General features: G+C 44.9%; 1 protein-coding gene across 3 annotated transcripts in view; it reads left to right on the forward strand.

Annotated features, from left to right (window-relative positions):
- PRKAG2 (protein kinase AMP-activated non-catalytic subunit gamma 2) overlaps positions 1 to 18,579 on the forward strand; it is a 224,238-nt gene that overhangs the window by 136,998 nt on the left and 68,661 nt on the right. For all 3 annotated transcript variants that reach the window (XM_082044012.1, XM_082044013.1, XM_082044015.1), the window contains one exon: positions 12,853 to 13,067. In XM_082044012.1, the coding sequence (XP_081900138.1) occupies positions 12,853 to 13,067 (215 nt within the window). The remainder of the gene's footprint in view (positions 1 to 12,852; positions 13,068 to 18,579) is intronic.

Here is an 18,579-nt window from a genome sequence, read left to right on the forward strand (position 1 = left end):
GGCACGGCGGGTTGGTAATGAGATACAAAGCCTTTCCCTGCGAGGTTAAATCCAGCTTCAGTCAGCAGCGACTGAAATCTTTTATCGTTTGACAGTTGTTCACCGTGGCCTTTGCGGTGTTGGCTTTGCTCCCTGACGTCTGAGTCAGGACTTGCACAACCAGCACCCTGCCCGGGGCGTCCCACGGACCTGCCCGGGGACAGGGTGGGTGAGCAGGGGACGCCCGCTCCTCTGGCCGGGATCACGCTTGTCCTGTGAAGAGGCCTCCTGTTCTTCAAAAGGTTTGAGGCTGAACATTCTTCATGGTTGGAAGCCATGAACCGCGTCTGTTTCCAGCTGTGTCTGGACAGGGCGGTGGGGTGGAGGTCAGAGCCGTCAGCACTGGAGCGGCTCTGCCAGCGCCGTTGCAGCAGCCTCGCTGGTCCTGACTGGTGGAGCCGTCCCTTTCCCAGGAGGGCTGGTCCTGCCCTCGGTTCCCTCCTCTCAGCCTCCTCTGAAGCCGCTCTCCATGTCTGCCCCTGTGTGCACAGATTCTTGAGGGTTTAAAGCCTTAAATAAAAGGGCAGAGGTGTGTTCTGTACACTTCCTTTCCTTCACCATTGTAGAATTACAGAAAGCAGTAGGGCAGACAATCAGATCCCTGCCCACAGGCTGCTCTGTAATGCAGAGCTGTTTCTAGGAATGGGTGTAGCCTTCTTACTGATCCATCTAGGGAAGGAGATGCTGAGGTCAGATATTTAAAGCCTGTCCATGCTTTTCTTCTCTGGCGTGTTAACTGGTCGGAATTGTTCCCGCTTTTTCCTCTTGCAGTATATTAACATTCATATTGTAGACTTTGTCTGCATCTCTTATGTCCAGGCTTTCAGACGTTGTGTTGTCCTTGTCGAAGAGGTAGCGAACTTCAAGGCAGGGCCTTGGCAAATGTGCATCCCTAGAGATGCATGGAGCTCTTGCACAATGTAGTGGAAGCACCAAGCGCTCTGTTCACCTTTATGTGGTTTTTATAGCCACTGGATTTGCCTGGCTTCTGCAGTTTGAAGCCTGCTGGTCCTCTGGGTTTGTCGCTTTGCTGTCTGTATGTGAACAGACATGGCTCAGCCTCCCCAAGTCTCAGGACTGAAGTGATGGCTGTGAAATCCCTACCTGGCATTAGAGCGTTGAGTGGGAAATGAGGGTAGTTGGAGTGTCAGTGTGAACTGCCTGTCCACAGCTGACTCTGATGTGCTGGAGTGAGACCAGAGTCTCCAGGGACTTGGGGAGACACCTGCAAAAGGATGAGAATTGGGGTAAAGGGGGAAAGGCAGAATGAAAGGGCAAAGGTGGATCTGCTTAATAGATCACGTTTCCCACTGAGGGAGGTGTCTGGCATGAAGGTGTCCCCTGCTCCAAAGAGTCCTGTTTGGGCACTCGCTCCCAACATGCTGAGTCCTTTTGGCTCCTACCGCTTTCACACGCTTTCCCGCAGGATGACAACTCCGAGGAGCAGAGCAAGCCAGGAATGTGACTGCTGTCATGTGCTGGGGGCACGCTGTCACAGCAGCCGCGGACGGGCCCTGGGGCGAAGCTGGGCTTGGGTGACAAGGGAGGGGAAGGATTTCCCGGAGAGGAAAACTGCCTGGAAAATGTAAGCGTGCTCTGCCAAAGGGCACTGGTGCTCCTGCCTGCCAGGCGCTCGCGGCACCGCTGAGCCGGCTGGGGAGAGGAGGCTGCAGCCGCAACCCGCGGTACAGCCGGCAAAAGAAGCCGCTCCCTGTGTTAGCAATCAGGACACATAACCACGGGCGTAGTTATATGCGGTGCTTCATTTCAGCGCTGGGAAACCAGGGGTTCGCACCCAAAGCTGGCTTCGCTGGTCAGTTTAAGTTACACAGTATTTATACAGTCCATTCACATACATATTAATATATTCATTAAGATACGTAATGGTTACTCAACATTGATTGCAACATCGATTGCAACATCTTGGAACTATTTTGATCATGTGCAGTGTCCTCTGGTGGTCTTTCAGGGGGTCTTCAGGATGAAGTAAGTAGTCTTCATCACTTCTGTCCCTTTCACCTTTGGGTACTGCACAGGCATACTACTTCTATAGCTAGATAACTGCTGACTTGCTCAACCTCCGGAGATACTGCATGTACTTCTCCTCACTCTATGCGTATTTAGGCTAAGATAAAAGCTAGGTTGTTAAGATAGGAGTATACTCGCACACGATATGCTTGAACATCCTTTCAGGGACAGTTTACAAAACTGATTTATCCTTTCAGGAACATTTTGTAAAACTGGTTCTGTTACTAACACCTGTGCAGGTGCTCTGGTGAGGGCACAAGTGGATGAGGAAGGTTTAGATCAGCTTGCAAACAGAAGGTGAAACAACTAGAAAAAAGGAAATGTGTGAGGAATTCCTCAAATTTCCTTTAATAGCGTCAGTCTCCAGTGGACTTGAAGTGGAGCGTTAGATTTGATATTTTTAGCGGGAAGCATAGAGAGGAGATGCGTGGTCTGCAGAAGGAGGAGACAGATCAAGAGCCAAGGAAGCATACGTGGATGAGAAGGCACGAGCCAACCTTGCGTCATGTAGTTGACACAGAAATATCAGAAATGTGTGTGGTAAATATAAACACTTGACCGTAGAGATGTAAAATCAGACCAGGTGTTGGTTGATCCAGTGCAGTGGAGTTTAGTCCCTTCCCATGAGTATGAATCTTACCCTTGGGCAGGTGAGAATAATAAGATGATAGAATTTAAGTGAACCTCCAGAACAGCAGGATCATTAAATATCCCTGGGTCAGCAATGGTTCATGTCATGGGAGTGATATTTATCCAGGTACGTGTTTAAAGTTCCTTTTATGCTTCTGTTAACAAATCAGGGATTTATTTCTGGCTGAACTCTTCCTTCAAGCAGGACGGGACTGCGTGCTCATGGCCCAGCGTGCTGGCTGCGTGTGTTTGACTTGCACAACTGCGGCAACACCAGCATCTAAAACTTTGTCGATGTACATTTTAGTACATCTTGGGTAGCCTCTTGAGGTACCTCCTGGCTCCTTCCTGCAGTTTTGAGGTACAGATGTGATAATGTTGTTCTTCAGCCTCATTTCATTGGTGGGCATCATGACAGTCCTTATGTTACTGGTAGGAGTGTGCCGAATCACAGCAAGAGGACGGGGCTTCATTTGATTTTAATCTTACCCAGCTTCTGTGCTCGGAGAAGAAAACAGGATGGTAACTGATTCTTCATATATGGGAAGCATGGACTTGCCAGTGGTAGATAAGTACATCCCAATTCAGGGCATATTTTAAGTCTTCTGATATAGCTGTGGTTTCAGCATATGGTTGTGCAGCTGCCGCTTCCCCTTTTTTCTCCCTTGTGCCCTCAACCAGATCCCAGATGGACAACTCTGGTCACAGCAGCTAGAAGAACTTGGGCTGTGGTTTTCTACACGCCTCGAGTGGTACAAACCAGCAGTGTCACTGTACAAAGTGATTCCACTCCCTTCCCACCCCCTTTCTCGCTGCCCTCGTACTCGTGCCAGGACGAGTGTTTGTTCTGCATGGGGAAACCATTCCAAATTCAGACTAACCTGAAGGACAGAGACAGGGGGTTAGTTGTAATCTACATCACTTTGAGATCTAGTTGTGAAAGGCAGAAGAAAGCCGGTGTTGTTTGGGTTATTTCGTGGTTGGTGTCTAGAGAAAGCAGCCGTTTACTGCACTGATGTTCAGATAAAAGCGTGATCCAATACCAGTGAAGGAAACGGAAATTATGCTACCAAGCGGCATAAGGAGCAGGAGCAGACCCATAGCAATTTATTTTCAATCAAACAAGAGCCATGAAGTCATTAGCTATTTCTTGAGAAGGCTTTGGTAGGTGTGCTGGAGAGCACTGTGTCATCTCTGCTGCGCCATATGCGCACAGATTAATTCCCAGGTTAGCGAGATAAGAATGATGATGAGACAGAAGCCTGAGTCAGACACAGCGGGGAGAGGCGAACGCCACGGGCTGAAGCAGAGCGGGGACTCATGGTGAATTTTGAAAAGAGCTGGAATGAGGGAGATTTTTTGTTCCTTTATTAAGAGAAGAACAGAGGGTTTGAAAAACATGAATTTCAGAAGCAGAGAAATTGCAAATCACTGCTTCGCTCTCTAGCTACAGCTTTCCCAAGGATTTGGAGGACTTTGCAAATATTTAATTACTCTCACCTCAGTGCCCTTGTAAGCATTGCAGAAAATAAACAAAAGTAAACTGTGCTGCAAGACTCACGGTCCCGTCGTAACTCTGATGCCTTTGCTGGCACCTCCAGAGCTATTTTCTTCATTGTGAGAGTAGGGAACTGCGGTTAATATCATCTGAGAAATGAAATTGCTATTCTGAACCTCCGCCGGGTGCAGCCCAAACTCTCTCAGCAGGATGTGCCCCAGCCCCAGCCCCGCACGCGTACGCTGTAAATGGGTATCCCGGTGCTTTCTATGCGCATTGATATTCCGTCTGTCAGTTACACAGAGAGTAGATGTACCATGCAGACGAAATCACCCGTAGTGATTTCAGTGGGGTTCTGCAGGCTCGGATTTAGACTGGTTTTTTTCTTAACTTGGGACACTAATGACGTATTTGTGTTGGGTTTTTCGGTGGGTTTTGTTGTTGTTTGTTTGGTTGGTTTTGTTTTGAGTTTCCACAGGGTATTCTTCTGTTTTAGCAGAAATAAGGTACATGGTTAAGGCACTGATTTAAAGCAAGCAAGCTCAGAAAATCTTTGCCTCAGTTCCCTCATTTTATATTTACGATGGATGAGCATTTTATAAATCTCAGGAGCAGCAACAACTCGCTCCATTCTGCAACTGCCCCCCCCAACCCAAGCAGCTGCTTTTGAAACGCTGACATTTAGCGCAGTGATTGAGATCTGTAAGTGTGAAATTAAGCCTCAGAACAAGCAAGTAATTACTTCTAAACTTGTCTTTATACACTGTGCATAAAACATTCCCCCTCCTGCCTTTATGCCCTTAATTTTCCTCCTCTTTTGCCTGTTGAAATGTAAACCTTTCAGGTCAGGGCCTGTGTTATCTTTTATGTTTGTGAAGCACATTGCACACAGTGGCAAAACGCAAACGATGACGACAACTGCGGTTTGGAAGTTTAGCCGTGCAAAAGCAGAGCGTGGGGACAGAAAGCCGTTATCACAGCCTCTAGCAGAGCGACAGAGTGACGGACGGACAGACAGGGCTGGCCACTGAAGTGTCACCAAAGGCAGTTTGCAGCTTTTGGGGATGGCAGGAGAGCATTTAGCCCAGCTGGGCTCAAGCCAGCAGAGAAACCCTAGAAGAGCTGTTAAATCTTCGCTTTAGCAAACAGGCGTCTTGGCTAAAACAGAAAACAAGAGTTATTTGGTGAAAGGCTCCGAGCACAAGGTGCAGGCGGCGGTGCCAGGTGGTGTGTGGATGCTGCGGGCGTTGTTCCCCCGGCAGCCGGCCCTGACCAGCGCGTACCCGGCGGCCATGTGAACCTCTGCCATGTGATGCCGCGCTGTGCCGGCCAACGTGCCGATACGGGCCGGGGAGCTGTTCTTTCAGCAGCTCCCGGGATGTCGATAAGCGCCAACTGCTGCACGTGGCTGATTTGCATGGACCGGCTTACGCTCATCAGTCATCTGGTTCGGGTCGGGAAAAGAAACTCGGGGTTTGCACGGATGTCGCGTGTCTTTCAAGCGTGGTTTGAATGAAGAGGGGTGATTGATTTTCATTTTAGCAGCTTTTTATATGGTATCGTAGTACTGCACTGTTAGCGTTTGTTATAACCCACAGTTACCCCCAGGCAGCAGCTGTTGAATGTCATATCCCATTTTCGGCAGGTCTGGCTTTGTGTCCAGCAGGAGCCCTTTGGAAGGTGCCACCCTTCAGCCTCCTCCGGCTCTGCCGTCAGTGGCAGCATTGAAAGTTTGCCAGATGATTCGGAAAGTGAAACGCTGATATTTGCGAGCTGCTCGAGCCCGTGCTCTGCGGGAGGGGGTGCACGGGACGATAAACCAGTCTCTGCTCACCTGTGCATCTCCTAGAGACGCACACCAAACCTACTCCCTCTGCTTCTTGTGGTTCTGCATGACGTGTGCCCATCGTGGTGGTACCTGCTGAGGGTCACTGTTAATATTTGACTCCTCTCATTGGCACTTGAGCTGACAAGGTGCACATTGCCTGTTTTCTGACACAGAAAACACATGGCTTGTCTGGTGAACTCTTGGTGCTGAGTCTCCTAATATAATTAATATACCAAGCTAATTGCTTGTGCCTGGCTCAGGCAGCTATTCAGTAGCTACCTCAACCAGGACCTCTTCATTTATCACCTGTCAGGCTGTCAAACAGCAGTGGAACCTACATTTGGCTGTCTCAAAAACAAAACAAACAAAACAAACCCCAAACCAACAAAAAAAGAGCCATTCTTTGCCATCAAGCTCATGAGTGATATTCATTTCTTTGCTATGAATTATTTGCCCGTGGTATTCTCTCCAGTATTTGCAAGACAAAGGAGAAGGGGTGGCAGAAAATTGGAGTTAGAAGCCAGGTTGGGACCTTCCTGCCAATGAGAACTAGAAAAGTCCCATTGGGAGGGATGCTCTGTGCAGGGTTCCTGCTCTCTGCTTGCTGTATTTGGATCCCACGTATTTATTGCTTTAAAAGCAACAAATTCATAATTGTATACATCTCTGGATCCTATATAGTGCTTCCTGCAGCTTTCCTATCGCCCAGGTTCACAGCCCTTGGCAGGCACCTCTCTCCTGACCATCGAGTCAGCTCACGCATTCCCATAGAAATTTGGAAGCCTGTGGCCGGGAGCCTGTCACACACATCAGCCAGACGACAGCTGCTCCGGTGCCATCTCCAGAGCCTCACAGTGCGCTTCCAAAAGGCAAAACAACACAAACCCGAGACCTGCAAAGCCTGAGGCAGGAGGGGCAGCCTGCTCGCGGTTGGAAAAGCTCCTCTTAGGACATTAAATACTATTTCAGTTCTGTTTGATAAGCCACGCTGACATAACATGCCAAGCCCTTTTCCAGTACGTTTGACACACGTGAGATAACAAATGTCCAGTTCTGGGCAGGGTAAGAGAGGCCCTGTCTGATGAGCAGCCTTGAGATCTTCAGAAAGAAAAACTTCTCAAAACTTTACTAATTAAACTCTTCAGAAGCTCCTGACTTTCTCAGTTTTACGAGGAAAAGCTGTTACATTGCAGATCCCACAGATGGTTGTTCAGGCACATAAAGAAACCACGAGCAGAGGAGGATGGGCTGAGTCCTGGAAACTGATGTGGCTTTGCCCGAGGTTTTACAAAGCGAAATAGCTTCTAAAGCACGTGTTGGTGCTTTCAGGTTCAGCTGTTTCTGTGGCCGAGACCACTTGAGTGGTTTCCTCTGCATGTTTGAACTAAAGAAATTTGACTTTTACTGCAAAAATATACATTTCCCTGTGAAGCACAACATTTTTAATGACTTAAAGGGTGTATTTTACTCTTCCTATTATTAATTAAAAAATCTGAAAGGTGTTTTTGGCAACAAGTAAACTTCCCGTTGAATGCTGTACCAGCTACATGACAAGCCACGGGGCTGCTTCAATAGGACCGAAACTAATTCGCTTTATAATGCAGGGAGGAGAGATGCTGCTCAGGCGGAACCAGGGGGCTTAGATGGGGAACTGGAAGGCCTGGCCATTATAGGAGCGATGGTATAGGCTATATGGTCGCAGATACAGGCTATATGTTCAACAGTAGAAGCTGTAGTTTTTGTATGGTGGGAGGTATCCTGAACTGGTGTGTAAGTGAAAATGCTAGATACAGCAGGACATTTCTTAGGCAGTATCTAGCATAGTTTTTGGTCCAATAACTCTTAAGATCGCTTTTCAGGCTTAATTTTATTTATATTTTTTTAACTTACAACACTTAGTATCAATATCCCCGGTTCTATTTGAACAGCAACAGCCAGCAGCCATTTACCTGCTTCTGGGTTCACAGTTTTACCACCGTTAAGTGGCATTAAACTTAATTTCACGTAATTTGCATCAATTTGCTCGCATGTCATAATTAGCATAGTATTGTGTCTGAAGAGTGAATCAGCTTAATGAACAGCCGGCTCAACTCAGATTCACTTGTGCTGCCGACTGCTTAAAATTCAGCGGCCGCAGCCGGTCGCCTTCTCTGTTCTCTGCCAGCCCAAGAATGGAAATGAAAGGACAGTGTTGTCCTGGGGAGGAACCAGACAAAAAGTGTCACAAAGCGCCCCACTGCACATGGAAATTCCTTTTTTGTTTTGTTTTTTTTTTTTTCTGTGAAGTTTCAGTCTAAATGGTAAGTTAACATGTCCCTATGGAAAGCTATTTTAGCAACAGCTTTATGTGTTAGCAATGGCATTATCTGCTTGATTAAGTACAGGACGAGAGAATACTGAAGTGTGTTTCCTAGGAAGAGTTAAAATGCAAAAGTGATTTATTTTTCATGGCCAGTAACTCTCACCAGTTTTAGCAACTTCATCTCAAGCGCATAAATACAAAAATACAGTTTGAGAGCAGCCTTTTGGCCCTCAGGAGGGGACTGTGACTCTATTCCAAACCACCCGGAGCCGCCTTTTGTCCAGGAGCACCAGCACATCCCTGAAATCCCCGGCAGCAGCATCTGTGGGCAGGTGACTCAAAGGTTTACGGGGTCTGGGCTGTTTTCCTTTCTGGAAAAGGGCTGATAGAACAGGGCGGCTTTGGCAGGAATCGCTGGGCTGTGAGCATCCTTCCTCCCACGGACCACCAGATGCATCCTGCCAGGTCAGGCACGAAATGCAGGTGACAGAACTAATGGTGGGTGTCACCCGGGGGATGCAGGAAATTTAGGAGGTCAGTCACCCTTCTTCCCGTGGGAGCACACGGCTGACAACGTAGCGCTTCGGCCTTTCCTGTTATGTATCTGCAAAGGGCTGGTTTGGATCTGAATGCCCAAGTAGGTGGGTGGAGAAATGAATTCTGTGCAAAATAAGGGCTTTATTTAAAAGAAATAATTGCAAATACCTAGAGAAACAAGCAAAGATAACAACATCATTTTTGCATGTTTGTGACCAGCTAAATACCAGTTAGTGTTGCATGCTAACTGGGCCAGAGCTGAGGGCTCTGCTGGAGCAGCAGCACTTTCTTGGGGCTCTTGCATCCAACCTGTGATCACAGAATAGAATCATAGAATCATTTCAATTGGAAGAGACCCTCAGGATCGAGTCCAACCATAACCTAAACTAACCCTAGCACTAAACCACGTCCCTAGGAACCTCGTCTAAACACGAGGAGATGTGCGGGCAGATCCAGCTGAAGCAGCAATGAATCAGAATGAAGCAAAATTCTTGGACTGTTCAAGAACTGGACAGGGATGATCAATAGGAAACTGGACAAAACCTTGTGTTAGCCAGTGACACAGTAACTGATCTGCTAGATTCTTTCTAAAAATCTTGTTTTATGTTATGGAAAAGGGAAGAGCAATTTAGTTTCCTAACATGAAAATATCACATTTCATTATGCATGTCATTGTCTGATGAAATAAACATTAGCATAAGAGATAGTTACTTGCCATATCAGTTCATCTTGTTAGCAGAACCAGTAGAGTTTGCAGCCAATCTCAAAGGTTGTTTCTTGTCCAAAATCCTTGGTACTACTGTTTTTTTTCAGGTTCATTATAGAAGAGTCTAGAATTGTTGGCTAGTTGTCGCTGCTTAATTGTTTTATGCAAACTTTCCTCAAAATAAAATGCTTTCAGCCGTGGGATAGGGCTGTATCTTGTCTCTTCAATGGACTTACTTCGTCGTAGAACAGGTCAGCGACTGCACATGTATATAACTATATATTTACACCAATGCTGCCTATTTAGACAGTAGTCCAATAGGATTAATGTTAATACAAAGTTAGGTCACTTCTGAATTGATTTTGGTCTAGGGATGTGTTACAGATTTCATTCTGCTATGTGGTGGGCTTTTATAAAACTCTTTGTAAGGATGTTGAGCTCTATCAGAGCAGCCAAAAGTCTTTTGTTTTAATAGTCATAAAAATAGTTAACATTTCCTGTGGGGTTATTCCTTCAATCTCAGTATTGTACAAATGTAAATAACATGGATACCACAATAATGCTATGAGGTTGGCTTTTAAATACCAAAGATTGAAAAGCTTAATTACATAATTAAACCCAATTCCCTGCAAAAATGATGACATTTTTCCCTCTACTTCTGTGCAGAAACTGAGCCACAGAAAAACTGAATCTCAAATGTGTGCTGGTGTGTGTGTGTCTCAGGTTGAGCACTTGATGTTTTAACTGTTGAAACAGACGGTTCTGCTCCCAGGGACGCTGCTGGAGTCACAGATGCTCATCGTCCATACAAACCCGAGCCAAGTGGCCAAGGTTGGCATCCAAAAGGAGACTCAGCAGTAGTGAATGTTCTTATAAAATGGAAACCACGCTGTCTGTCCTGGCTGTGCTGCTCCACATCTACAGGGAGGTGGCAACAGCTTTCACAGGGTGTAAGAGATGTTATTCCCTTGGTCTCCTTTGGTGCACATCTCCCGTGTCCTAGAGATGTCCTCCTCACATGGCAGGCCAGCCTTGGTAGGACGGTGAATCTGTGGTTTCCTTATGTCTGGTAAAAGCTCTTCTGGTAGAGCTTGTTGATGCTGGAAATGGGTTTTGTAGACTTGCTGAATACATCAGCACACAATGAATTCATCCCAGCAGCAGGACTTTAAGATCTAATGGTGGTTTTCTCCCTTTTAGTGGTTTTACATTGGCATCGATTACAGCTGCCACCTCAAACCCCAGTCTGAGTGCTCAGGAAACATTTGTACATCCATAAAAACGCAGAGGAGCATCTTCCCCAGAACTGTTTACCTAAATTTCTCTGTAAGCACAAACTGCACAGGCACGTTAGGTGGTGTTTTAATCTTTCAGGATGTGGAACGATCTCCAGTCCCACTGAAATCAGCAGAAGTTGAGGACATTCAAAATACCAGCGTTATTCTTCTTGCCTCACCCCGTGAAGCAGCATTTTATCTGCCCACAGCAGCCAGTCTCCAGTGGATCTGTGGTTATTGCTGCAGGTCGCTGAATGAAATGGAATTAAAGTCCCTGGAGGGGAGCTGCAGTTCTGGAAAAGGACTGAGTAGGGGGTCCTTTTGTCTCCAGCAAAGCTAAACTTTTTCAGTGAGAGTTAGGATTTTATTTTAAAGAAATAAATACATTACACTGCACCACTTCAAATAAAACACATTAAAGCCTATTGTGTTGCAGGTTTCTGGAGGAGCGATTCTGTTCTCTTAAGTCTCTTCATATATAAAAGCCATCAAGAAAGGTTGTTTTTTATTAAGAATGATAGCTAAACAGTTACCTAATTCCTCGTTGATTCTGTTATTTATAAGATATGGTAACTCTTCCCCAGATATGTCAGGATTCATAGTTTCTTCATAGATTCCCTTTCTGAGCTGCTGGATTTCTAGTCTTCTGCATCTAGCAACTTAGTCATTGCTGCGTTTTATTCTTACTCGCCATCAATACAAAGTTTTCTTTGAAGATTCCATCTGTGAGGTAAAACGTGACGCTGAAAGGTAATAAGTGTAAAGGGAGTTGTACAAATGCACTTTACCCCGGGTTGCAAGGAAGGGCCCGCGGAGGCTGCACGTCCACCGATGGAAAGCCTTTGAATGGAAAAAAAACCTCTGGTGGGGCTTTGAAAGCTCACACCGAGGAGATGAGCTGGACTTGTCATGAAGGTGCATTATCATGTTCTCAGACTCTTGTTTGAATGGCTTGGGATTTTATGCATGTTAAATGCTGACTTATCTGCTCCCTTTCAATGGACTTGAGTCCCCTCTGGACTAACTGATCATCTGCACAAATGTCTGGAAGTGCAAGTGAACCAAATTCAGAGATCATAGAGGTGCCTGCAGCCCACTTAAAAATACGTAGCTCTGTTCAGCCTCTCAATTTTTATGCATTTAGGTCTGTCCTGATTTATACTGGCATGAGAGAGCCATCCTTTGTTCACTGACATACATATAGATATGACAAGAAACACAGATGTTGTAACTTGGAGTTTTCTAGTTGGATGTGGATGCCTGCTGGTTCTTAAATGGAAAATAAATATGGCTTAAACCATCTGTTTGATCACAATTCAGAACTGCCCTGCGAATGTAACCTAAAATACAGCTGGGATAGATACATGTGTCAAATACAAACAGGATGCTCGCAAGAGAAAGGATCTGCTGCTGATACTGATTTTCAGCAAAAGATGTGAACAAACTTTCTCCTCAAAGGCCACCGAAAACAATTCTAGTTTGTATAAAGGCATTGCCAGGAGCCTTCTAGAAAGCAGAGCGAGGCTCATGGGAATTATGCAGTTTCTTTTCGCCTCTGCTCCTAATTTTATTCTAACTGCTGGCTGAGATACTGGTAAAATAATGAAAAAGAAGAAAAAGCAACCATTAAAGCTCTTGAGCAGTTTGCCATGAGATAGAGGTAATCCTGAGACTCACAGGACTATTAAAATTATAACAATAAAGTAAAATCAGCGCTGAGGATCATTTTAGAAATCAGCAATCAGACAGGAGGTTAATACAACACAAACCTCCAGCGCTCTGGCCTTGCCGCTCTGCTTCCCTCTAAACGGATCAGAAAGTTCAACCAGCTGAACGATAAGAGTTTTAACAGCAACGCAGAGCAATTCCCTTTCATAAACGAGGAGGTGAGATACGCACTTTTAGCCTGGGGAAATGTGATAAAAAAAATAACAGTTTCACTGTAAAGCTGAGATTTCTGTCAGCTTTTCTTCTGAGCTGATCTTGGGTAATTATTCTCGTTTGCAGCCTCTGGCCTCTCCTCTTCTCCATCTACCCCAACGCAAGTGACCAAGCAGCCCACGTTTCCTCTGGAATCCTATAAACATGAGCCCGAGAGACCAGAAACACGGATTCACTGTTCTTCACCTCCGGACACAGGGCAGAGGTTTTCTTTGCCTCCGTCTCAAAGCGCAGCCAAGCCTCCCGTCATGGCTCCAGCTCCCTGTGCTACCTCAAAACCAGTAAGTAAAGCACGTGTCCAGTTTGCCACTGGGAGACGTGCTGCGTGTTAACTGATTCTTGTGTTACAACCGACGGGCTAGAGCGTGTGTGTCCGCGCGGTGGAACAGAACGTGAACAGCATCACGGGCTTTTACTGCACACTTGTCCCAGCTTCTCCCAGTAGTCAGCTCACGAGGCACTGGGAACCCAAAGGTGGTAGCTCCCCTGCTGATTTACCCAAATAGCAACTAATTTTTGTGCTATTCCTAAGTGGGTTTTGCAGTGGCTACAGATCCCAGCGTACACTGCTGCGATGCCACTTCGGAGAAGGATAAAAATTTATTTAGGATTGTCTTTTATCTGCCTTAAAAGAGCTGGTGAGAGAGCGAGCAGACAAGGGGAGCACATCAAAATGAAATTCACAGTATGAGCTGCGGGTTTCTGAGTTCCTGCTGCCTCCGGAGTCTGAGCTGCCTGGGACAACCAGTGACTAAGGGCAGCAGTTGCTTTCACACCTCCTGCCCCAGCTCAGGGAGGAGAGGACCGAGAGCAGCACTCCCAGGGTATTTATCCAGCCTCCCACGCAGTCGAGGTTTCTTCGTGAGAGTGGTTTCTTCAGCTCCTGGGAATGCCCAGACTCAGCAGTTCCTGGGAACAGATGAATTCCAGCCTCTGATATTCCCCACCGCAGCATCCGTGCTGCTGCCGTGTCCCTCCTCCCCTGCTCTTTTTGTGCTCCCCTGCTCTTTTTGTGCTCCTCTGCCTTTTTGCTCCTTCTTGCTTTTTCATGTTAATGCCGTTGCCTTAACTTTCTGTCCTCAGTTCCCCTGCCTCATGGAACAAGCAAACCGTGACCTGTCACCAGAGTTAACCACCCTCCATCTGTCTTTCCCCAGCTTTATTTTTTGCTCTTTTTCCTCAGAATACACAATCTTTGCCACTTTCTGTATCCAGAACCGTAGAGCACATGAAGGTTCCTGAGGTCTGTTTCCCCCTTGAATGACTACAAGTTCTGTTTTGTTCCATTTCTTAGTGATTTATTTAAAAGGGAAGTTTCCTTCCCGCTCTGCCTGGGAAGCTGGATCTGAATTGGCTCACGCAGTGATCTCCAAACCTTTCGCTTTGTCTTTAGGTGCTGGGTCAGTGTTCACATACCCTATTTTGGGGATCCCTTCTCTAATGGTTAGGAAGTCTCTGCTTTTCAACCTCATTTTTTTTCATGGACAGGTTATGACCATTTGCTCTTATAATTATTTTCATTCATCATTTGTTACATCCTGTGGTACCTGTAGCCAACCTTTGTTTTTCTAGATTAAGCAAGCCAAGCTCTCCCTGCAAAATACAGACCTTCTGTTCTGCTACTGTGCAAAAGTAAATAATTAAAGTATTACATAAAATAAATCCTACACTTAGAGTTAGGGAACTCTAGCACTAACTTTTCTCCAGCCAACTCACTGCTGTTCCGTGTAAGTTCTAATAGTCTTGGACACATAAATTACAAAACTCAAAGGCTCATAGGACACAAAGTTATTTTGGTAGGTTTCAGTCAATCCCTCACATTATTTGCATATGAATGTGTTTATCTGTGTTATGCAGCTACAGAGGAGTCTTTTGTACCTGTTAGAATAGAAGTGGGGAAACAACATAATCTTAGCACATTCCACTGACTGAAAGACTGAAAAGTTCGTATTGTTTTTAATAATTTGCTGATTTGGACAATATGAAGTTGAGTGGAAGATGCCAGAATAAAGAAACAGAATTTTCAGCAAGTATTTATCAACTGTTGTGGTTGTACATATGTATGAGAGAGTCTGGAAGGCAACTCAATATGTTCGACTCAATTGTCTCCTGTTCAGAAGATGCAGAAATCTATAACTATACAGGATGTATAGCACCTGATTATTTTCTACCCTTTGTCCTCGTTTATATCTGAGCACAGTGAGTGTGCAGGGCTGCCAATAAATCATTAGTTTTTTTGGTTTACTTGGGACAGCTACAAATAGACCAGCATCCTTGATTTGAGTCCTGTATTTCAACCATGTGTTAACAGATACACACTGTCACGATGCACATGCCGATCTGTAAAAGGCAAACTCAATTTCCTCTTTACTTAGATCACCATTGTTCGGCATAACAATTCAAATTATCTTAAAAACACGCTATAAATTATGTGATAAATGGTTTCATAGTGGCCATGCTGTTAGGTGCTCAGTTTAATGACAGAGAAGCTTCCATGTTGACATCTGAAACGAGAAGTTGACTCTTATCTACAAGGCTCTGTCAACTTGAATCTCATTTACTTATTACATTGTTTAACTAGTGGCGATAATGTGTCGGATCCCAGAACTATTATAAATTATTCATGACTGCTATATATATAGATATATATATATCAGTAGCAAAGAGGAAACCTTGGACCCAGAGCCGGAAGTATTATTAAAAAAAACGAACACAGACCAGCAGATAACTATAGGAAGGTGCAGTACCAGGACTTGGAACTAATCTTAGCTCATTTTTATAGCTAACTCCATTTGAAGCTGATTTTGTACTTGTTTTTTTTATATGTTTGAGACTGTGGCATAGAATGGTTAAATCTGTTCAGAAAGAGAGAAGGTATATAGGAAAGAATAAAAGTATTTCTTTCCCAGCAGATGTAATCAAAACCTTTCATGGTTTAGTAGCCTTTAGAACAGTGTATATTTTAAAGTGATTTTTAAACCTTAGATTCTGGCAGGGAGAATAAAAAGTGGGAGACAATTCCAGACACAGATCCTCCTTCAGCGAGTATCATCTCAAGACAGTATACAAACCTCAGCAATTAACCTCGCGCTAAAGGGATGTCTGTGATAAGCGCTAAGGTCTGGATTTATCCCACCTAACTTTAGAAACCTATCTGAGCTGCTTAAGTCGGGAGCACAGGAGCTCTGGTTGCGTCTGCATCCCACAGAGAGGCACCTGCAGGGGATGAATCAGACCTTCGGGGACAGAACAGCCTTTCGCGCTGGTGATAAAGGGAGTGACTCCGGGTGTTGCGTTTCTGAGGCGCTTCTGCGCGGTGCCTGAAGCGGGATGTGCTGAGGCTGTGACGCACCATTGCAGCAGCTCTTCCAGGCTTTCCTCTGCGTGTGAGCCCGTTCCTGCTGCTGGACTTGGAGGGTTATAATGAGAAATTCAGCTGATAAGAGATCAAAGCTACACCGATGCACCACATTAAACGGGAAACGAGCAATTTGATTTGTCACAGTACAGTTCAGGACTCTGTACTTTGGCCGCATGTTGTTTGGACTGTGTAACCTTCAGGCAGTAAGTGGTAAATGATAACTCTTCTCTAATGTGACATCACTACTAACCATGAAAGGAAGGTAGAGAGGTTGCAAATTCAATATCCAACTTGTTTGCCCGATTTCCGCTTTGTCCGTATTTTAAAGTGGAATGTAGTGCGTTGAGCTGAGTGGTTGTGTACTTTTCATTTCGTCCCTTCTTCTTCCACTTAATAAGACACCGTGAAAATAGCAGCATTCCCTGTCTCCTGCAAACACAAACATTTTTGTGGTACATAATTTCCTTGTCTTTATGGTTCTCCTCTTTCCCAGCATAAGATGAGTCCAAGCCAGGGAGAAAGATGGTAGCTGGAAACTGAGGAGTTGGCTTTGAGTTTTCTTTTAGTGAAAAACAAGGTTGGAGCTTCTTCTGCTCAGAAGACGTGACAAAGGCAGAACATGCTTACAAATGGCCCTTTCTATGATTGTGTAGTGAACCACCATTCTCCAAATAACTTCTGAGCCAAGCAACTTCCCAGAACATTCTCAAAAAGAAGGCATCTCAGCCAGAAGGTAGGCTGAGATTTACTCTAAGCTTGTGTTAAAACTGCAGATACAGCACGCAGGAGGGACTGAAAGAGTCCAGTCTGTACCCATTTTATACAGTCCATACCCATTTTACACAGTGCTTGCTGCTCCAGCACACGGAAGGGGAGAGACGTAATGTACATTGATTGCCATGAATCTGAACACTGCAAGTGGAATACAAATATATTAGGAAACCAGTGTTTCAGGAAGTTGTGACTGAAGATGTTTTCTTCTAAACCAATAGAAAAGCAAATTAACCAATAGAAAATGATTAAGATGTTTATTGCATATTTTAAATACTAAGAGGGAGGAAAATACCAAATGTGATATAAAAGATAAGACTAATAGGGAGCAGGTGAATTGAGAGAACAGAATACTAATAAAATGGGAGCTGTAATTAAAAAGTAGTAGTGTGGTGTAGATGAAGCTTTCTGGTTTTGCAGTATTCAGCCTGAGAGGGAACCAGGGTTGTTTCTGCATCTACCTGCCTGTTCAACAGCAGCACTTCCCTGCAAGGTTATTTGTGCTGTTTCTTAGCCAAAGGGTAGTGAACTGGAAACCAGGGCTGTTCACTTGTTCAGCGTGGAAGGTTCTCACATCCCCAGCTGCTGCTGGCGCGGAGCCTGGGAACCAGCCCGGCTCTCTCCAAAAAGCCGTGCCACCCGTCAGAGCTCCGTAAGCCACCCGGCTGATTAAAGACATTTCAACCTGATGAAGAGAACAGAAAAGTGTTCTTTGATTCTGATGTTGTCTTTTAAAAAAGGGAGGGAAAAGGCTGGGAAAAAAAGGAATCCAGTCTGAAAATGTGCAAGAACTCTCTACTTCAGCATTCATGTGGTTTAAGGCAACATATTAGAGTGCCAGGGCGTTACTGCGATTCAGCTTTGATTTAGATTGCAGTGAAGCGGTCACAGAATGGCCATCACTGACCAGCGAAGGAAGCTCTTGCAGTGCTGTAGTGGCCAGGCCAGGCCTAAGTGCCTTAATACCAGTTCTTCTCTGGGGAGATGATTCTATTCTCTAGCAAATCCTACAGGCTGTAACAAGCCGTCACTGTTTCAACATTTCTCCCTAGGGGAACTATTGCAGGCCACGTGAAAGGGTGTTTCATTTAAAAATGGTACATATTCGTCCAACAGTTTTCCTGTATCTAATTAGTTGCAAGCACCGTAAATGAATAGCTTTTGATGAACTAGGTAAGAATTAGATACCATATTAATGGAAAAATGTCTTGAGCCCACCTGATTTGATTTCAGTCTCATTTGACAGAGCAACGTGGTGGCTCCACCGAATTGAATGTAGGCTCACAGGAGAATTACTTCATATGGCTGGAAAGTCCATAGAGATTCAGTGGAATAAAGAATAAATGAACCAGTAAACTCACTGGAACTGAATATTACAAAACCAGAAAGCTTCAGCTACACCACACTACTGCTTTTTACTTACAACTTCCATTTTATGAATATTCTGTTCTCTCACTTTACCTTCTCCCTATTAGTCTTACCTTTTGTATCACATTTGGTATTCTTCTCTCCCTTAGTATTTAAAATATGCAACAAACACCTTACTAGCCATTTTCTATTCGTTAATTTGCCTTTTTTTTTTAAAGCTACTTATTTGTTTCAGAAGAAAAATCTTCAGTCACAACCTCCTGCAACACTGGTACCCTAATTGTATTCTGGTT

The sequence above is a fragment of the Streptopelia decaocto genome, assembly GCF_964273445.1.
Source record: "Streptopelia decaocto genome assembly, chromosome: 2".
NCBI classification, from domain to species: Eukaryota; Metazoa; Chordata; class Aves; order Columbiformes; family Columbidae; genus Streptopelia; species Streptopelia decaocto.